The sequence below is a fragment of the Sylvia atricapilla genome, chromosome 1, assembly GCF_009819655.1.
Source record: "Sylvia atricapilla isolate bSylAtr1 chromosome 1, bSylAtr1.pri, whole genome shotgun sequence".
NCBI lineage: Eukaryota > Metazoa > Chordata > Aves > Passeriformes > Sylviidae > Sylvia > Sylvia atricapilla.
Window position 1 is genome coordinate 92,664,213 of NC_089140.1, and position 13,219 is coordinate 92,677,431.

The following is a 13,219-nucleotide window of genomic DNA, read 5'->3' on the forward strand; positions in this document are numbered from 1 at the left end:
TCTGTTGTAAAGCAAGACTGATGTGCCAAGCCCCAGCCACCAACCCTTGCAGACCCAACCCACCTCTCCTGAAGGCACACAGTTTTGCTCCTTTTTTTTTTTAACAACTTAAAAGAAACCAAATTGCCTTCACCTTTTGAGCAGAGGCCGCTCTCTTCTCCTGCTTGGCTTTCATTTCTGCGAGAAGTCCACTGCCCATCACTTGCACGCCGTACCTCCGGCCTCCCTGGGGGCTTCCCTTGCTGTCACCCCTCTCGGCTTTTGCCACATCATCTGTCTGCACCTCCTCCAGTGAGTCTGGTGTCTTTAACTCCTCGGATCGTTCTGCACCACCATTCTGCTCTGCGGGCTTTGTCTCCTTCTTGCTTGTGTCTAAAGCTGGACTTTTTGAGGCAACCTTCGGAGAGGAGGGCTCCTCTGCCACTGACACAGTCTGGGGGCGTTCGGATTTGGAGCCTCTTGATTTGATTAAGTTAAGGAAACCACTCTTCCTTGAGTCCCTTTTCTTCTTCTCATCACCTGCTTCACTGTGCTCGCTGCCATCTGAACTTTTAGTGGATGGTCTCCTAAAACAGACACAGACATTTCAAACTTCTCTCCACTCCCCTCCTCCCCTTTTTTAAACAGTATCAAACAACTTCTTCCAGGCAAAGCTAATCTTTTACATGACCCATATATTGCCCTAGGCCAAATCATTACCTGGTGTCTCTACATTAAAAACAGAACAACTAGCATTGATCATATATCATCTTGAGGATTCATGTGCTGCTTTGTGCAGTTGTTTCATCTGCACTGGACATCCAGCTGTTTCTAACACCAGGCATCTCTAACCAAGCTGTCAATGCATGGATATATTGCATTTGCAGGGCCAGGTTTTGGTAGCAGAGGGTCTAAGGAATGGCTTCTGTGTAAGGAGTTCTCCTGCTGAAGAGGAGGGAGCGAGAGAATGTGTGATGAACTGATGGCAGCCACCATTCCCTGTCCCCCTGCACCACTGAGGAGGAGAAGGTAGAGAAAATCAGGAGTGAAGCTGAGCCCTGTAAAGAGGGAGTGGTAGGGAGAAGTATTTTTAAGATTTCCTTTCTAATTATCATAGTCTGATTTGATAATAATAATACATTATTATTTTCCTCCCAAGCTGAGTCTGTTTTGCCCAGGATGGTAACTGGCAAGACATCTCTCCCTGCCCTTATCTCAACCCACAAGCTTTTCATTATATTTTCTGTCCTCTGTCCAGCAGGACGGGAGTGATGGAGCAGCTATAATGGGCATAGAATCAACCCACCACAATATAGTTCCACTCTGTTTCCAGAGTACACTGCCTCTGGTTTGTATCTGCCCATTAGTAAAAGGAGAACAACTGATCTAGGCACATGTTTAACACAGCTTTTGGGAGATCTTGTTCCTTAAGAGCTCTGCTTAAAATAGGAACTAGCTAGCATAGTTACTTTCAGTTAGGAATACAGAGGTCACTTTTATAGTGCAGATGCTCATCCTCAAAAAACAAAAACAACAACCAAAAGCAAACAAACCAACAAACAAAGACACAAATCCTCAAAAGAACAAACAAGCAAAACCAATCCCTAAAGAACCCACCTGCCACTAAGATTTTCTAGAGGCATCTTCTGAGCAGAATCACACTTAAGGGCGAAGCTGAGCACATACACATTCTGTATAAAAGCACCCAGACTGGAAAGAGAGCTATTGGTGTCCCAGATAAAGATCCTCAGCAAAGAGCATGGCTAGGGATGGGTAAACAGGGATGGTGCAAGTACACAGGGACATCTGAAATGAACAGCTGGCAGGCACCCAAGGGAAGCACAGGAGAATGCTTGCCTATGAGCACCCTGAACTTAACCTGCTTAGGACATTTTTCAAAGCTACTGTAATTTCATGCCTCCACACAGTGTATCACGCATGACTTCACATGTCACTGTAGGTCTATATAACTCACAGTGACTTTAGAACATTTGCTTTCCCTGGCACAGCTATCTACCAGTCAGCACTTAGTGTTTTCCTTAACAGATGTCACATACAGCACAAAAAGGGTCATTCCAAGTTGCCTGGAAATCACCCTTGCTTTCTCATTTAGTTATGGAAATACTCTGTGTATGCATGTGCACAAACATGCATGAATTCAAGAACATCTACATGCATGGTTCTGTAAATATACAGCCAGCTCCAAAGCAACTGCATAAACTCTATAGCCCTTATATAAAGAAGGAGACATCTTTCAGATTAATGTTTTGCTTAAACCTGGGAATACCACAAATTGGTGAAATACATCTTTAATGTATTTCAAAACCAGCATAAATCTATTGCCATCTATGAAAACACTGTACCCAACAGCACTCCTCACTAGGGAGAAACACCCAGGTGTACAATGAGCACTGGGGAGACTCAGAACCAATACACAGCTCTGCTTCAGCTCTAATGAGCTTCACTGAAGGGTAAAATGAACTCTGAATTGTAAAAAAACACACTAATCCCCCCAAATACGGTATAGTAAAGCAATTTATTTCAAAGTAGCCACTTGTAAGGGCAAGTAATTGAATTCACAAGGTCTTGACTACTAAGGTATTTTCTGACTTTGACAAAAGCAACATTGGATATTGGGAACAGGAGTCAAATACAGCTTGAAAGTGCTGCTTGCCCAGCTATCAAGATGGATTTTTTTTTAAATAGCTTCTAAAAATTTTTTTTTAACTTACTTGGAATCCATTTTCGTCACCTTCTTAGTGAAAAATTCATCCACACCTTCATCCACTCTTCCCATGAGGCCATTCTGATCCCCTTCTGGTGGTACTCCAGCAGACACCTGATAGAAGAAAAAAACTCTCTCTGTTATATAATAATCTAAGCATGTTTGCTCCAGTGATAATAATTAAGAGTTAAGACATTATAAAAATTATGTGTGCCAATCAAAACTTGGTGCAGACAACAGAATCACCACTGGAATCCCCGCTCTAGCCAGGCCAGCTGATGCATTACATCAAATGCAAAGTAACCCAAAACACCAGTGACAAACTGGATGCTGCAATGAGTGAGGTCAGGAATCAAATGCTTTGGGCCTGAGAGAATAGAGTACTAGGTCAGCCAGACAAGCAAAAAAAATGCAGAAGAAAATAAATCCTGATCAGGTGGTGACCTGAAGAGAAAGTATTTTCAACAACCAGTTGATTCCCGATTTGGAGAAAAACCTATGTTCTGGATTTTGGACTAAAGAAATTTAGTAACAGAGCTCCAGCAGGCTAACAGAGTCTTTTATAATTAATTCAGTCTAGCACTTCCAAAAGCAGAGACTCTAAATACAGAATCAGGTGTTCCACCTTAGGAACCAAACACAGACTTTTGCTCAATGTCTGAAAAGAGCAAACCTGCTCCCCATCTTCAATTTCACTGCCCACATTTTAAATACGGGTGACCTCAGGTGTATAAACCAGGCTGGCTTTGAAATACCTGCCAACCACAAAGACCCTGTAAAGTTTAGCTGGTGACTCTGCAGCCTCCTGAAGATGAAACAAGCAGCCTCCTGGGAGAATTTTTCATGTGGTCTAGCTCCTGCACATGGCTTTGATGTGGAAAAGCTCTACTACCAGCAAAGAGACTTCCTTCAACTTAAATGCCACGTGGAAACCTTTTAGATGACTACAGAGGACTACCTAAGACCCAACCCAGTTGTATTCTGGGTAGTGCTGGGGACTAGGACACAAAATAACAGGGTTTGTAATTCAAAGCAATTCAAATCAAGGAATCTCCCAATTGCCAGCCTAACTCAAGAGTAATCCCAACTTCTCTTCTGATGTGGAATACAAACTCTTTTCCATGCTTCAATACGCTTAAAAGCTGCTATTAATATCAAACTCAGTCTCATTAAGTCAGGAAAATGGGCTTCATGTGAACCAATGCTTTGACAGAGCCATGAAACTTTTTATTTTCCACTCCTGAACCCTGTTATTTTTATTATCTAAGACAATAGTTAATATTTTATTGATACCTGCTGTAGCAATCTAATACTGATCTGAAAGGAGTCCATGTGGTAATGACTTCATTGCCAGTTGAAGTGGCAACAGATTTTCTATAAGAAACAGTTCTATTCCAAATTAGCACAGTGATTTATCAGATTTCCAACTCTGCCACCTTTGGTATGTTTTGTAGAGAGCTTGTTTAGCTGGAACACCTGACACTAGGCAGGACTGCACATGCCTTCAGCTGGATTGGTCTCAGTCACAAACCCCTTGTCACCGGTGTCTCAACCAAAACACAAAATAAAAGGCTCATTTCAACAGAAATGAGAAACCACTTCATATTGACATTGGAATCCTTCAGATAGTAGGGATAAACATGAAAGTATCAAAAGTAAGTGCATCTCCTGAAGAGGCCCTAATTCCAGGATCCAATGATTTATAGCAATGAGGAGGTCTGCCTCATAAAGAGAAAACGACTTACATCTGGAACAGTGGCAAGTTCCTAAAAAATAACATAAGATGTACAGAAATGTTGAGGCCTCTGTAGTCCATCTAATAAGGTCTTCAAGGCACAGGATATTCTTATAGCTGTTTATCATTACACTTTTTAGTATTAGCATTACTGTAAGATGGAGCTTTGGTTTATTTTGTGTTTCACCCTCCCAACTCTAAAAATGAAAAGAAAACTGTCAAGTCTTCATTTGTCCTTTTTTATCTCTCTTTTAGCTTAAGTTTTAAAGGAAGCATGTTTCTTTGTTAAGGAAAAAAATGGCTTTGAAGCAGAAATAAATAAGATGAATCACAATCTCTTTCATACATTAAAGATTCATCTCTTTTGCTGTACTGAATCTTCCCACATGAGGGAAGAACTCATGAGGTTAAGATCTCACAAAAATCTAAATTATAAGCAACTGTTTTATCATTTTGTTTCAAAGTTAACGCTACTTGGGAGTGGATGGTTTTGAGTTTTTCTTTTATTCCCTCTCTAAATAGCCCTGCCAGTAGAAACGCTAACAAAATGATAAATCTTTCTTCTGCCCACCCACCCAACTCAAGTTAAAAGTTTGCTTCTCCTTTCTTCTCCATTTTCTCCTTTCTTTTCTTACATTTTTCAGGTTCCAAAGAACAAATCTGTTTTCCAGCAAAACCAGAGAAGTCCAACTACAGTAATCTGAGATCCCTTGAATTACTAAATACAAATAATGGGAACAGCAAACAACCCAACAGAGCTGCTTTAAGTGGCACAAAAGGTCAAGATTTTGCCTCTTGCATTTCAAGTGCTTTCCCTAAGCACTGTATTCTTGAAGTGGCAAAACCAGCAGCAAATCAACTCTGCAAGCAATGTCACAGTCCACTCATGACTCTGACTTCCAAAATCTGTCTGTTTCATTTTCAGAAGCATCAAAACAAACATCTTAAGCCTTTCAAAAATTTGTTTGGACTCCTTTTGCTGTCAGAACTAGTAAGGAACGAAATAGTCTATAAAAATAAGACGGACAAAAAAGTTTAACTAAAAAAACACCTCCTTTCAATTTCTGCAACTAAACAAACTCCCAGTTTCCTAATTAATTCAATATGGATGAGCATTCCCACAACACTGCATTACTATGGGAAGCAAGACTTCTCCTCTACAAGGAATGACGTTTTTGTTGCTCTTGAAGAAGACACTGTATGTCCCAGTTCCCTGCCTGGTAGCCAAGCACTTGCCCCTCCCACGCCCCACGCTCCCTCCATGTCCCTGAGCTGATGGCACAGGATGCACTGAGTTTGGCAGCGACTGGGAAAACACATGTGTTCTGCAGCAGTAGAACTGGGAGAAGTAAACACAGATGTGTTTTCACTACATGGAGACAAATCCATTCTCCTGCTACCTCTAACCTTCCCAGTGAAGCACAAGGGAATGGAAAGTTGGCTTGAATATTGCCTTTGCTTGAACGTTTCTCTCTCTCCAAGTGGTACAAAAAGCACTCCACTGCCTCATACAGTCTTTCCCAGCATTAGGGAAATTTTCAAGGCTCCTCTCAATTGGAAATCCTCAGGAAGCAGAAGAGGCCACAGGCATTTCTTATGAGGCAGCCTAACACAGAGAGGCCACGGCTGCCCCTTGATAGGGCTACTTATCATACCAGCTGTGCTCTGTTGCTGTGAGATAACTCTGTACCTCCTCCAGATCTGTCCTTACATACCCTGAGGACACACCATCACAGAAATAAATCTTTACTGATGCAGTGTGCCAAGGAAATGGAACTTTGGGAACTCCACGCACGTATATTGAGTTCACACCGATGCCTTTTGTGAACAGACAGTGCTCTTCTGTTGTGCCTTTCTAAGGCAGGCTCCAGCATGAAAAGCAGATCTGTGACTATGCATATTTGCTGGCCCAAACACCATCTTCAGTTTGGGAGCTGTGGGAAACTAGGTGTCATCAGAGCAGCTCCTCTGAGAGCTGACAGAAGTAAGAATTCATGCCAAGTTACCACATCTTAATACAGGCAGAAAAAAGGATTAAGATTTAACAAACCCTTGCAATACAATTGAAAAGTCTCATGATATTTTGTGCATTTCCTGTGAAAGCTCCAAGCACCTCCAGAAACTGCTTGCATGAAAAAAAAACAAAAGCAAAATAGAAAAGGATAAAACATATCATGGATTTAGGCTGTGTCAAATGAGACAAAAAGCTTGTAATAGGGATAGCACACTGAAAGACATGAATACCAGAAGAAAAATTTAAGTAGTTGCTTATGGCTTTTACACCTTCAACCATTGTCCTCATTACACTGCAGGACCTGACTCATGGCAAAAAAGCAATCAACACGTGACATTGCCAGCAATATTTTAATGTAGACTCACTGCTGCTTGGCTGGGCTGCTGCTTTTTATTCCTTTTGGGCCTTAATTTTGTAAAGTGTTCCAGTTTCCTTCCTTCTTCTGATGGTAGCTCTGAAATGAATCCAGAAGTTCGTTTGTCTGGCCTGCTGGAAGGAAATGGTGGGTCTTCTATATGGATAGGTACTTCTTCCAGTGCTTTATCTAGATCAAATTCCATTTCTAAGAGAAATCAAAACTTTCCAATTAGATTTAACATGGTATTTAAAAGACAATGCCATTCCTCTTTTTGGTGGCAAATAATTATAAGCACATTCAGGGAACTTAGCTACAATATCTCTGTGAGCAGCTATTTACTATCAAACACATTAGCAGAGTCCCCAGACAAAGCAGCCAATGTGGGCCACAAATGCAGTACAGAGGGAGGGAGAATCATCTGTGCTTTTCCACCAAGAACCATCTAGAACCACCTTAGGCAAGCAAAGAAACAGAATGATTTTAAGGAATTCTCACTTACCAAAAGCTCTGGACACTGGCCGGAGCATTCTACTGTGGATGCTTTTCCTTTTTGATTTAGGAGTCATCTATCAACACAAAACAAAACAAAAATTACTTTAGGGGACAAAAGAAATTACAACAAAACAGTTTTTCAAGCCTATGAATCATTTAATGATCTGACTTGATTTAACACCAGAAAGGAATAGATTTTGTTCCCCCCTCTCTCATACATTCAGAACTTTTTCTAAATTTATATTTTGTTCAACTGACTTTGAACAGAACCAGGGAAGTAACTAATTTTTCCCACTAAAACTGCAGGCTGCACACAGGATGATTATTGAAACTGTCCAAGCATTAACTCTTTGATCCCCAACTGTAAAACAAGGGAACTATTAAAATCTCATCTCTGCAGAGATCATGAGGGACTTATTTAAGACTTAATTACTTTGTCCAACATTGCACAGTTAATGACAATACCAGGTATAGTCTACCCCTTGTTCTGGCTTTCATTTTTGATACAAAATACATTTCCTTAGTTCATTTGTTAGTGGCATGTTACTGGGAATCTATGCTTCTGGACATCACCACACAGCTCACTGAACATGTCTAGGAAAATGAGCCTCGGAGAATACAGCGCTTCTTCAAAAAACAAAAACACCATGTCAGTGTTGGCAGTATCTGTAGCAAACACATGACTTCCCTGGACTTTAGACACATTGAGAAGAGGTGGAAAATTCAGCATACATTCAACACAGTTATTGAATTATGTGCCTTGTAATCTTCACCAAAAAAAGGAGTACGTTGCCTTAAGAGCGCAAATAAGACTTAAGACTCAAGTTTGTTCTTTTTCGAAGAAAGTTCTCTTTCTTGTCTTGACTGAAGCCTTCTGAAAGTTTGCATGGTGAGAAAGACCGGTTTTCTACAGGAAGTGGATCCATCACCAGTTTCAAACCTCTTAACATAGCTCAGCATTGTCAGACTTTTTGTTTAAAAGTTGACCCACAGGTTTTCTCAAGAGTTAATTTAAAATCACTCAGCTTCTATAAAGATGGGCTCCTTTTGTGGTAGAGTTGTACATGCTGGCTTTAGTGATACCCATATGCTTCCATTAACTTGCTCATCTTGAAGCCTAGTGACTTCAAATCTAGCAGCCTTAAATTCTGGAGTATCAGTCAGCAAGCTGTGATGGCTTGCCACTGATTAATAGAATTGTTAATGAAGTTTAGTAGTATTAATTTTATATCAGCCAGAAAAGACATAGTTGGCATTAACATTTCGGACAAATCATGAACTGTTAAAGGCAAACATTTGCTGGTTTTTATGTATGGAAATTTCAGTGCACAGACTCGCATGTGCTAAATTCACATTCCCAAAGTAGTCACGAGGACCATTAGACCACTACTCACATGCTCAGGGTTATGACAGATTTTTGTGACAGGACAGCTATTAGCCATGTTCTCAAGACCAGAAAAGGACTTAAAGACTACAGAGTAGGCAGTGATAGCACTGCCTGCGCAACAGAGCTCTGGTTTTATTGACATGTACATTGTCAGGAAAAAACAATGGACACGTTTGCATGTTGCTTGTTTCCACTTCCATGTTTGACAACCACCAGTAAATGACAAAGTAGTTTCAAGACCAGCCAGGAAGTAGTTTACTACCTGAGCAGACTTGCTCTGACACTAATGAGCAGGCAGTGCTGCTGCACCAAAAGGTCAGACGCTACTTTCAGAGTTACCAATAAATTAAATGCAACAGGTTTGATGGTGAATTGCTGAAGGGGTGCTGAATTTTTTTCAGCCAGAACTGCAGTGTACTGTGCAAGAGGTAGGCAGCTGGGCAGCCTCTGAACTGCACACCTCAACAGCTGTCCATCCATCCCCCAAACCTGAAACAACCAGAAGCATTGGCACTTCATATAAGAAAGAGCTGAAGCAGCTCAGCATTTGGGGGACAGCAATTGCAAGTCACTATCCATAGTCCTAGTTTCATTTCCAGACCTAGCCCATTTCCCTTGTTAAGGTATATTCATGTGCATTTGGTCTGTTCCCCGATTTTTAAGGGTGATGTGACTGGAAGTTACATTTAGCACATATGGCAACTCCTGTGCTAAAGAAGATCAGAAAAGAGGGCAGAAAGCATGGCTGATGGAAAAGTTCTGGTCACTTAGCAGCTGCCAGCCACGGCCAGTGCTCTGAGGGGGTGAACACAGACAAGCTGAGAGCTGCCTCGGCCCAGGGCACCAAAGCAAAACAGCACAGGGCAAGCTTCGAGCTTCCTGTGCAAGGACTGGAATGCTCCAAATACTTCTCCAACAGCCAGGAACAGAATGATTTCATTTTCCTTCCCAGACAAGAAAATGCCCCTAGATGACCCTGCAGAGCTTGTGCTGACAACCATAAGCCAGCCAGTCTTTGCTATAACTTACTGTCAGCTTGGCATGATCCATCAGCAGCTTGGTTGCTGGGGATAAAGGCAGAGGGATAGAGATGCTTCCCGTTTGCTTTAACAGCATGAATAACAGCTCCACATACACTTTTATTTGAAAACCTTCTGTTTTCTAGCCTGTTTAGGAAGTGCACAGATGAAAGGCTTCTTGCCAAGTGAACTTTCTAGATCACATGCAGAGCAAAATGGGTCAAAGCATTAATTTAAATAGGCCAGTGTGCTCTTTTACAAAATATTAGGCTTAATCTCTGCTTAACATCTCAGCCACCACACAGTCTGCTACAGCAGCAGTGCACATGTCATTGCTAGAGGAGATATCTGAACTCCCCAGCCTGAGCCCATTTCCCATATTTCCATGGAAGCAGTTCAGCTTTGCAGAAGCACATCTTCTGCCTTCCCACCACCTCTGGCCCCACAAGCACATCGTGGCTCTCTGGCCTTATGCTTCCCTTGTGGCCTTTGCAGAGGAATAGCTGTTAGTATCACCTCCTCTCATACACATCTTCCACAGACTTCCCATTCTAGCACACCACCTCCTGAATTCTTCCTTGTTTTGCCTACTTTTCCATGAGCACATTGTAGACTACCTGGCAGAACATATAGAAATATTAACTGCATCTCTGGAATTTGAGAGGACCTCTTGGAAGTTTGCATGCATCTATGCCACTAAGCTCTGGGGAATGGCTCCATAAATGTGTCCCTCTGCAGTAGATGTGAACCATCAAATCTCTATCACACTTCCAAATAAGGGCTTATTTACACACTGTCATGTGCCCTTGCTAGCTTTAAGCTCCCAAGATCTCTTTCCATGATGACTTTTCCAGATTCCTCCCTTCTGACTGCCTTCCTCACAAAATTATCTGAGTTCTCTGGAGTTTACTGAAATTGTATTAACAGCTGTGGAAGAACACTAGTACCTTGGGAATTAAAAACAGCAACTGAAATCGTTCTGTTTTGAATACTAGAAAACAATGTACTTTCAGAAACACGATCTCAGATACTCTCCTTATTTATAGAGATAATTGAAATTACTCTCAGTGCCGAGGGATATGCTTATTTTCATGTTTTTCTCCTCCTACTCCAACATAATTTATATTCAATCCTATTAGATACAGAGATGCTCTGTGACCCTACTGTCACTTCCCTTTCAAAAGATTTCAAACAAACTAATGAACAACTTGCTGAGCCCTCTTGAAATTTATCCCCAACCAGTCTCCCCACAAAATATGAGTTTTTTTTGCTTTGAGAACATGTTGAGGACTATTCTTTCATTAAGTTGTATGATGCTTGAATATCAAACCAAATCAACAGATTTTCCTTCTGAGCTTATATTTGTGCTTATACCTCTGACACAAGCATTCAGCTTTGGCTTGGTCTTAAAACCAAGAGATCCTTTAATTCAGATGCTACATTAGCTGAACCTTTTTGTAAATCCAATCTCATTCCTGAACCACTGCCTGTTTCATTCGGAGGTGCAGATGGATGGCACTACAGTCTCCCAGGAGACTCTCAAGGCAGTACAGAGGCAAATGGAGCACAAAAACATAAACAAGTAGGCCAGAAACAGCAGAGCTAAAAAAATACTTACACTTGTACAGCAGAGAGTCTCCATGCAGCAAAAAAGAAAGAAAAAAAGAATATAAATGGGGAAGACAAAGCAATAGCAGTTCTCAGGAAAGGAGGCAAAACCAGGAATCACCAAAATAAAGAAAACTAAAGCCAAAACACTTGGAAGTCATAGCAGGAAAGGTGACATGCAAAAATGATGTAAAAATCCCTTAAATTTGGAAGTGCTATGCATTTTGTATATCTAGAGCATAACCAGAGAAGTATGTGATCTCTCATTTGATCTACACTGGGACAAATTCTGGTTTTCTGTTTCCAATATATGGCACTTGCCCATGGTGCCAACCTGCCACCTGCTGTCCCAATGTACTATTTTTTTTCATTTTGCTGGCACCAGTAGCGAGAAAAAAAAAATGTAATTCTAGTACTTCCTAGTCTGAAGGAAGATTCTGAATTAAAAATTGCCAGTTTGTTGTGGTGTACAAGCAAGGAAGGAAAATAAAACAAAGCTTCTCTTGAAGGAATGAAAAAGGATGGAAGTCTGTTCTCCTGAGGTTTAAATAAACCTAAACTAAAGCAACAGTATTTCTCCTTCCTATAAGGAGGTTTAGAGGCACAGACTTTCAAGCACTTTTGGCACATGAGAAAGATGCTGTTTCATGACTAAAGCCTAACCTTTTCTCTTCTCTTCAAAAATTATAAGCATAAGAAGGAAGCAGCATAGCTGTCACAGGAAATGAAGCAATGTCAAATGCTGTATCCCATCTTTTCTGTGGCTCATGGCCAACCATGGTCCTCCCAAATTTAGGTTAGAAAAAACAATTATTAGAAGTGTGGTTTTGTTTTCAAGGTGAATGGGGACTGCTGCTATAACGAGACCACAGGTGTTAGCAGAATGTGGCATTAGTAGTCATGGTCTGGATTAAACATCTTGTCAAGAAACTGCTGCATGTTCTTGCACCCAGCTCCTCTCCTTTATTTTCCTGCTGTCTTCAGGGTCAGTTGTTTGTTTGTTGAGGTTTTGCCTCAGGGTTTTGTGGTTTTTTTGGTCTTTATTTTCTTTTACCCTTAGAAACTTTGGCATTATGCAAGAATTCTCAGCTAGCAGTGATTCAGGCAAATCACCTCATTACCCTTGGTTTTGTATGCTATCCATACACACATACACTCTTACTCAATTTCTCTGTCAGAACCCATGTTCTTTCTTCTCTTGCTCATCTTCTATACAACCAACCACTACAGCTGCTCTGAGATTGCTGGGGAGACTGCAGAATCCATTGACTAACATCTTAAACATCTTAAAAAAAGTGCTCCCCCTTCAAAAAATAAATCTGCAACACTGGTTTTCTTTCAGACAGCTTTCATGGCAGTACTCCAGCATTTTCTGTGTTTTTAATGCATAGGCAGTAAAGTTATTTGTATTATATATACAGCTGAAAATGTGATTAGGACCACAGTACTAAGTAACACACATAAATGGAAGCAATCCCAGGATTTGAGGCAGTTTACAGTCTATGGTCCTGATCCAACAAGGGCTTATGGAAACTCCTACTTTCCACATTTCAGTGATCTCCCAACTACTGAGGCATTTAAAAGGTGCTAATCACCTTGTGGGTAGGGAGTAAGGAGGGAGAGAGGCGCACAGCAGGCAACGGGTTAGACAAGGAAGCACCATGAAGCAAAGCAAAGACCAAGAGCCATGCCTGAAGCCACCAAGGAATCTGGCTGCTCTGCAGGGAACCTAATGCTAGTCTTCAGATCCCTGAAGCCTACAGACCATGAGGCCTTTCAACCTTCCCCCCCTTTGTCTGCTCTCAGCATAACTACAGTATGAAGTGGTCTGCCTCCCAGTGCACATGGACCGTCCCTGAAGATGAAATGCCAACCCATAACCAAAAATCCCAAGAAAATTAA

General features: G+C 41.3%; 1 protein-coding gene across 2 annotated transcripts in view; it reads right to left on the reverse strand.

The window, feature by feature from the left end:
• Positions 1–13,219, reverse strand: part of CARMIL1 (capping protein regulator and myosin 1 linker 1) — a 191,666-nt gene that overhangs the window by 16,359 nt on the left and 162,088 nt on the right. For both annotated transcript variants that reach the window (XM_066328029.1, XM_066328021.1), the window contains exons 30-33: positions 7,311–7,377; positions 6,819–7,015; positions 2,712–2,818; positions 134–566 (exon numbers count right to left, since the gene is read on the reverse strand). In XM_066328029.1, the coding sequence (XP_066184126.1) occupies positions 134–566; positions 2,712–2,818; positions 6,819–7,015; positions 7,311–7,377 (804 nt within the window). The remainder of the gene's footprint in view (positions 1–133; positions 567–2,711; positions 2,819–6,818; positions 7,016–7,310; positions 7,378–13,219) is intronic.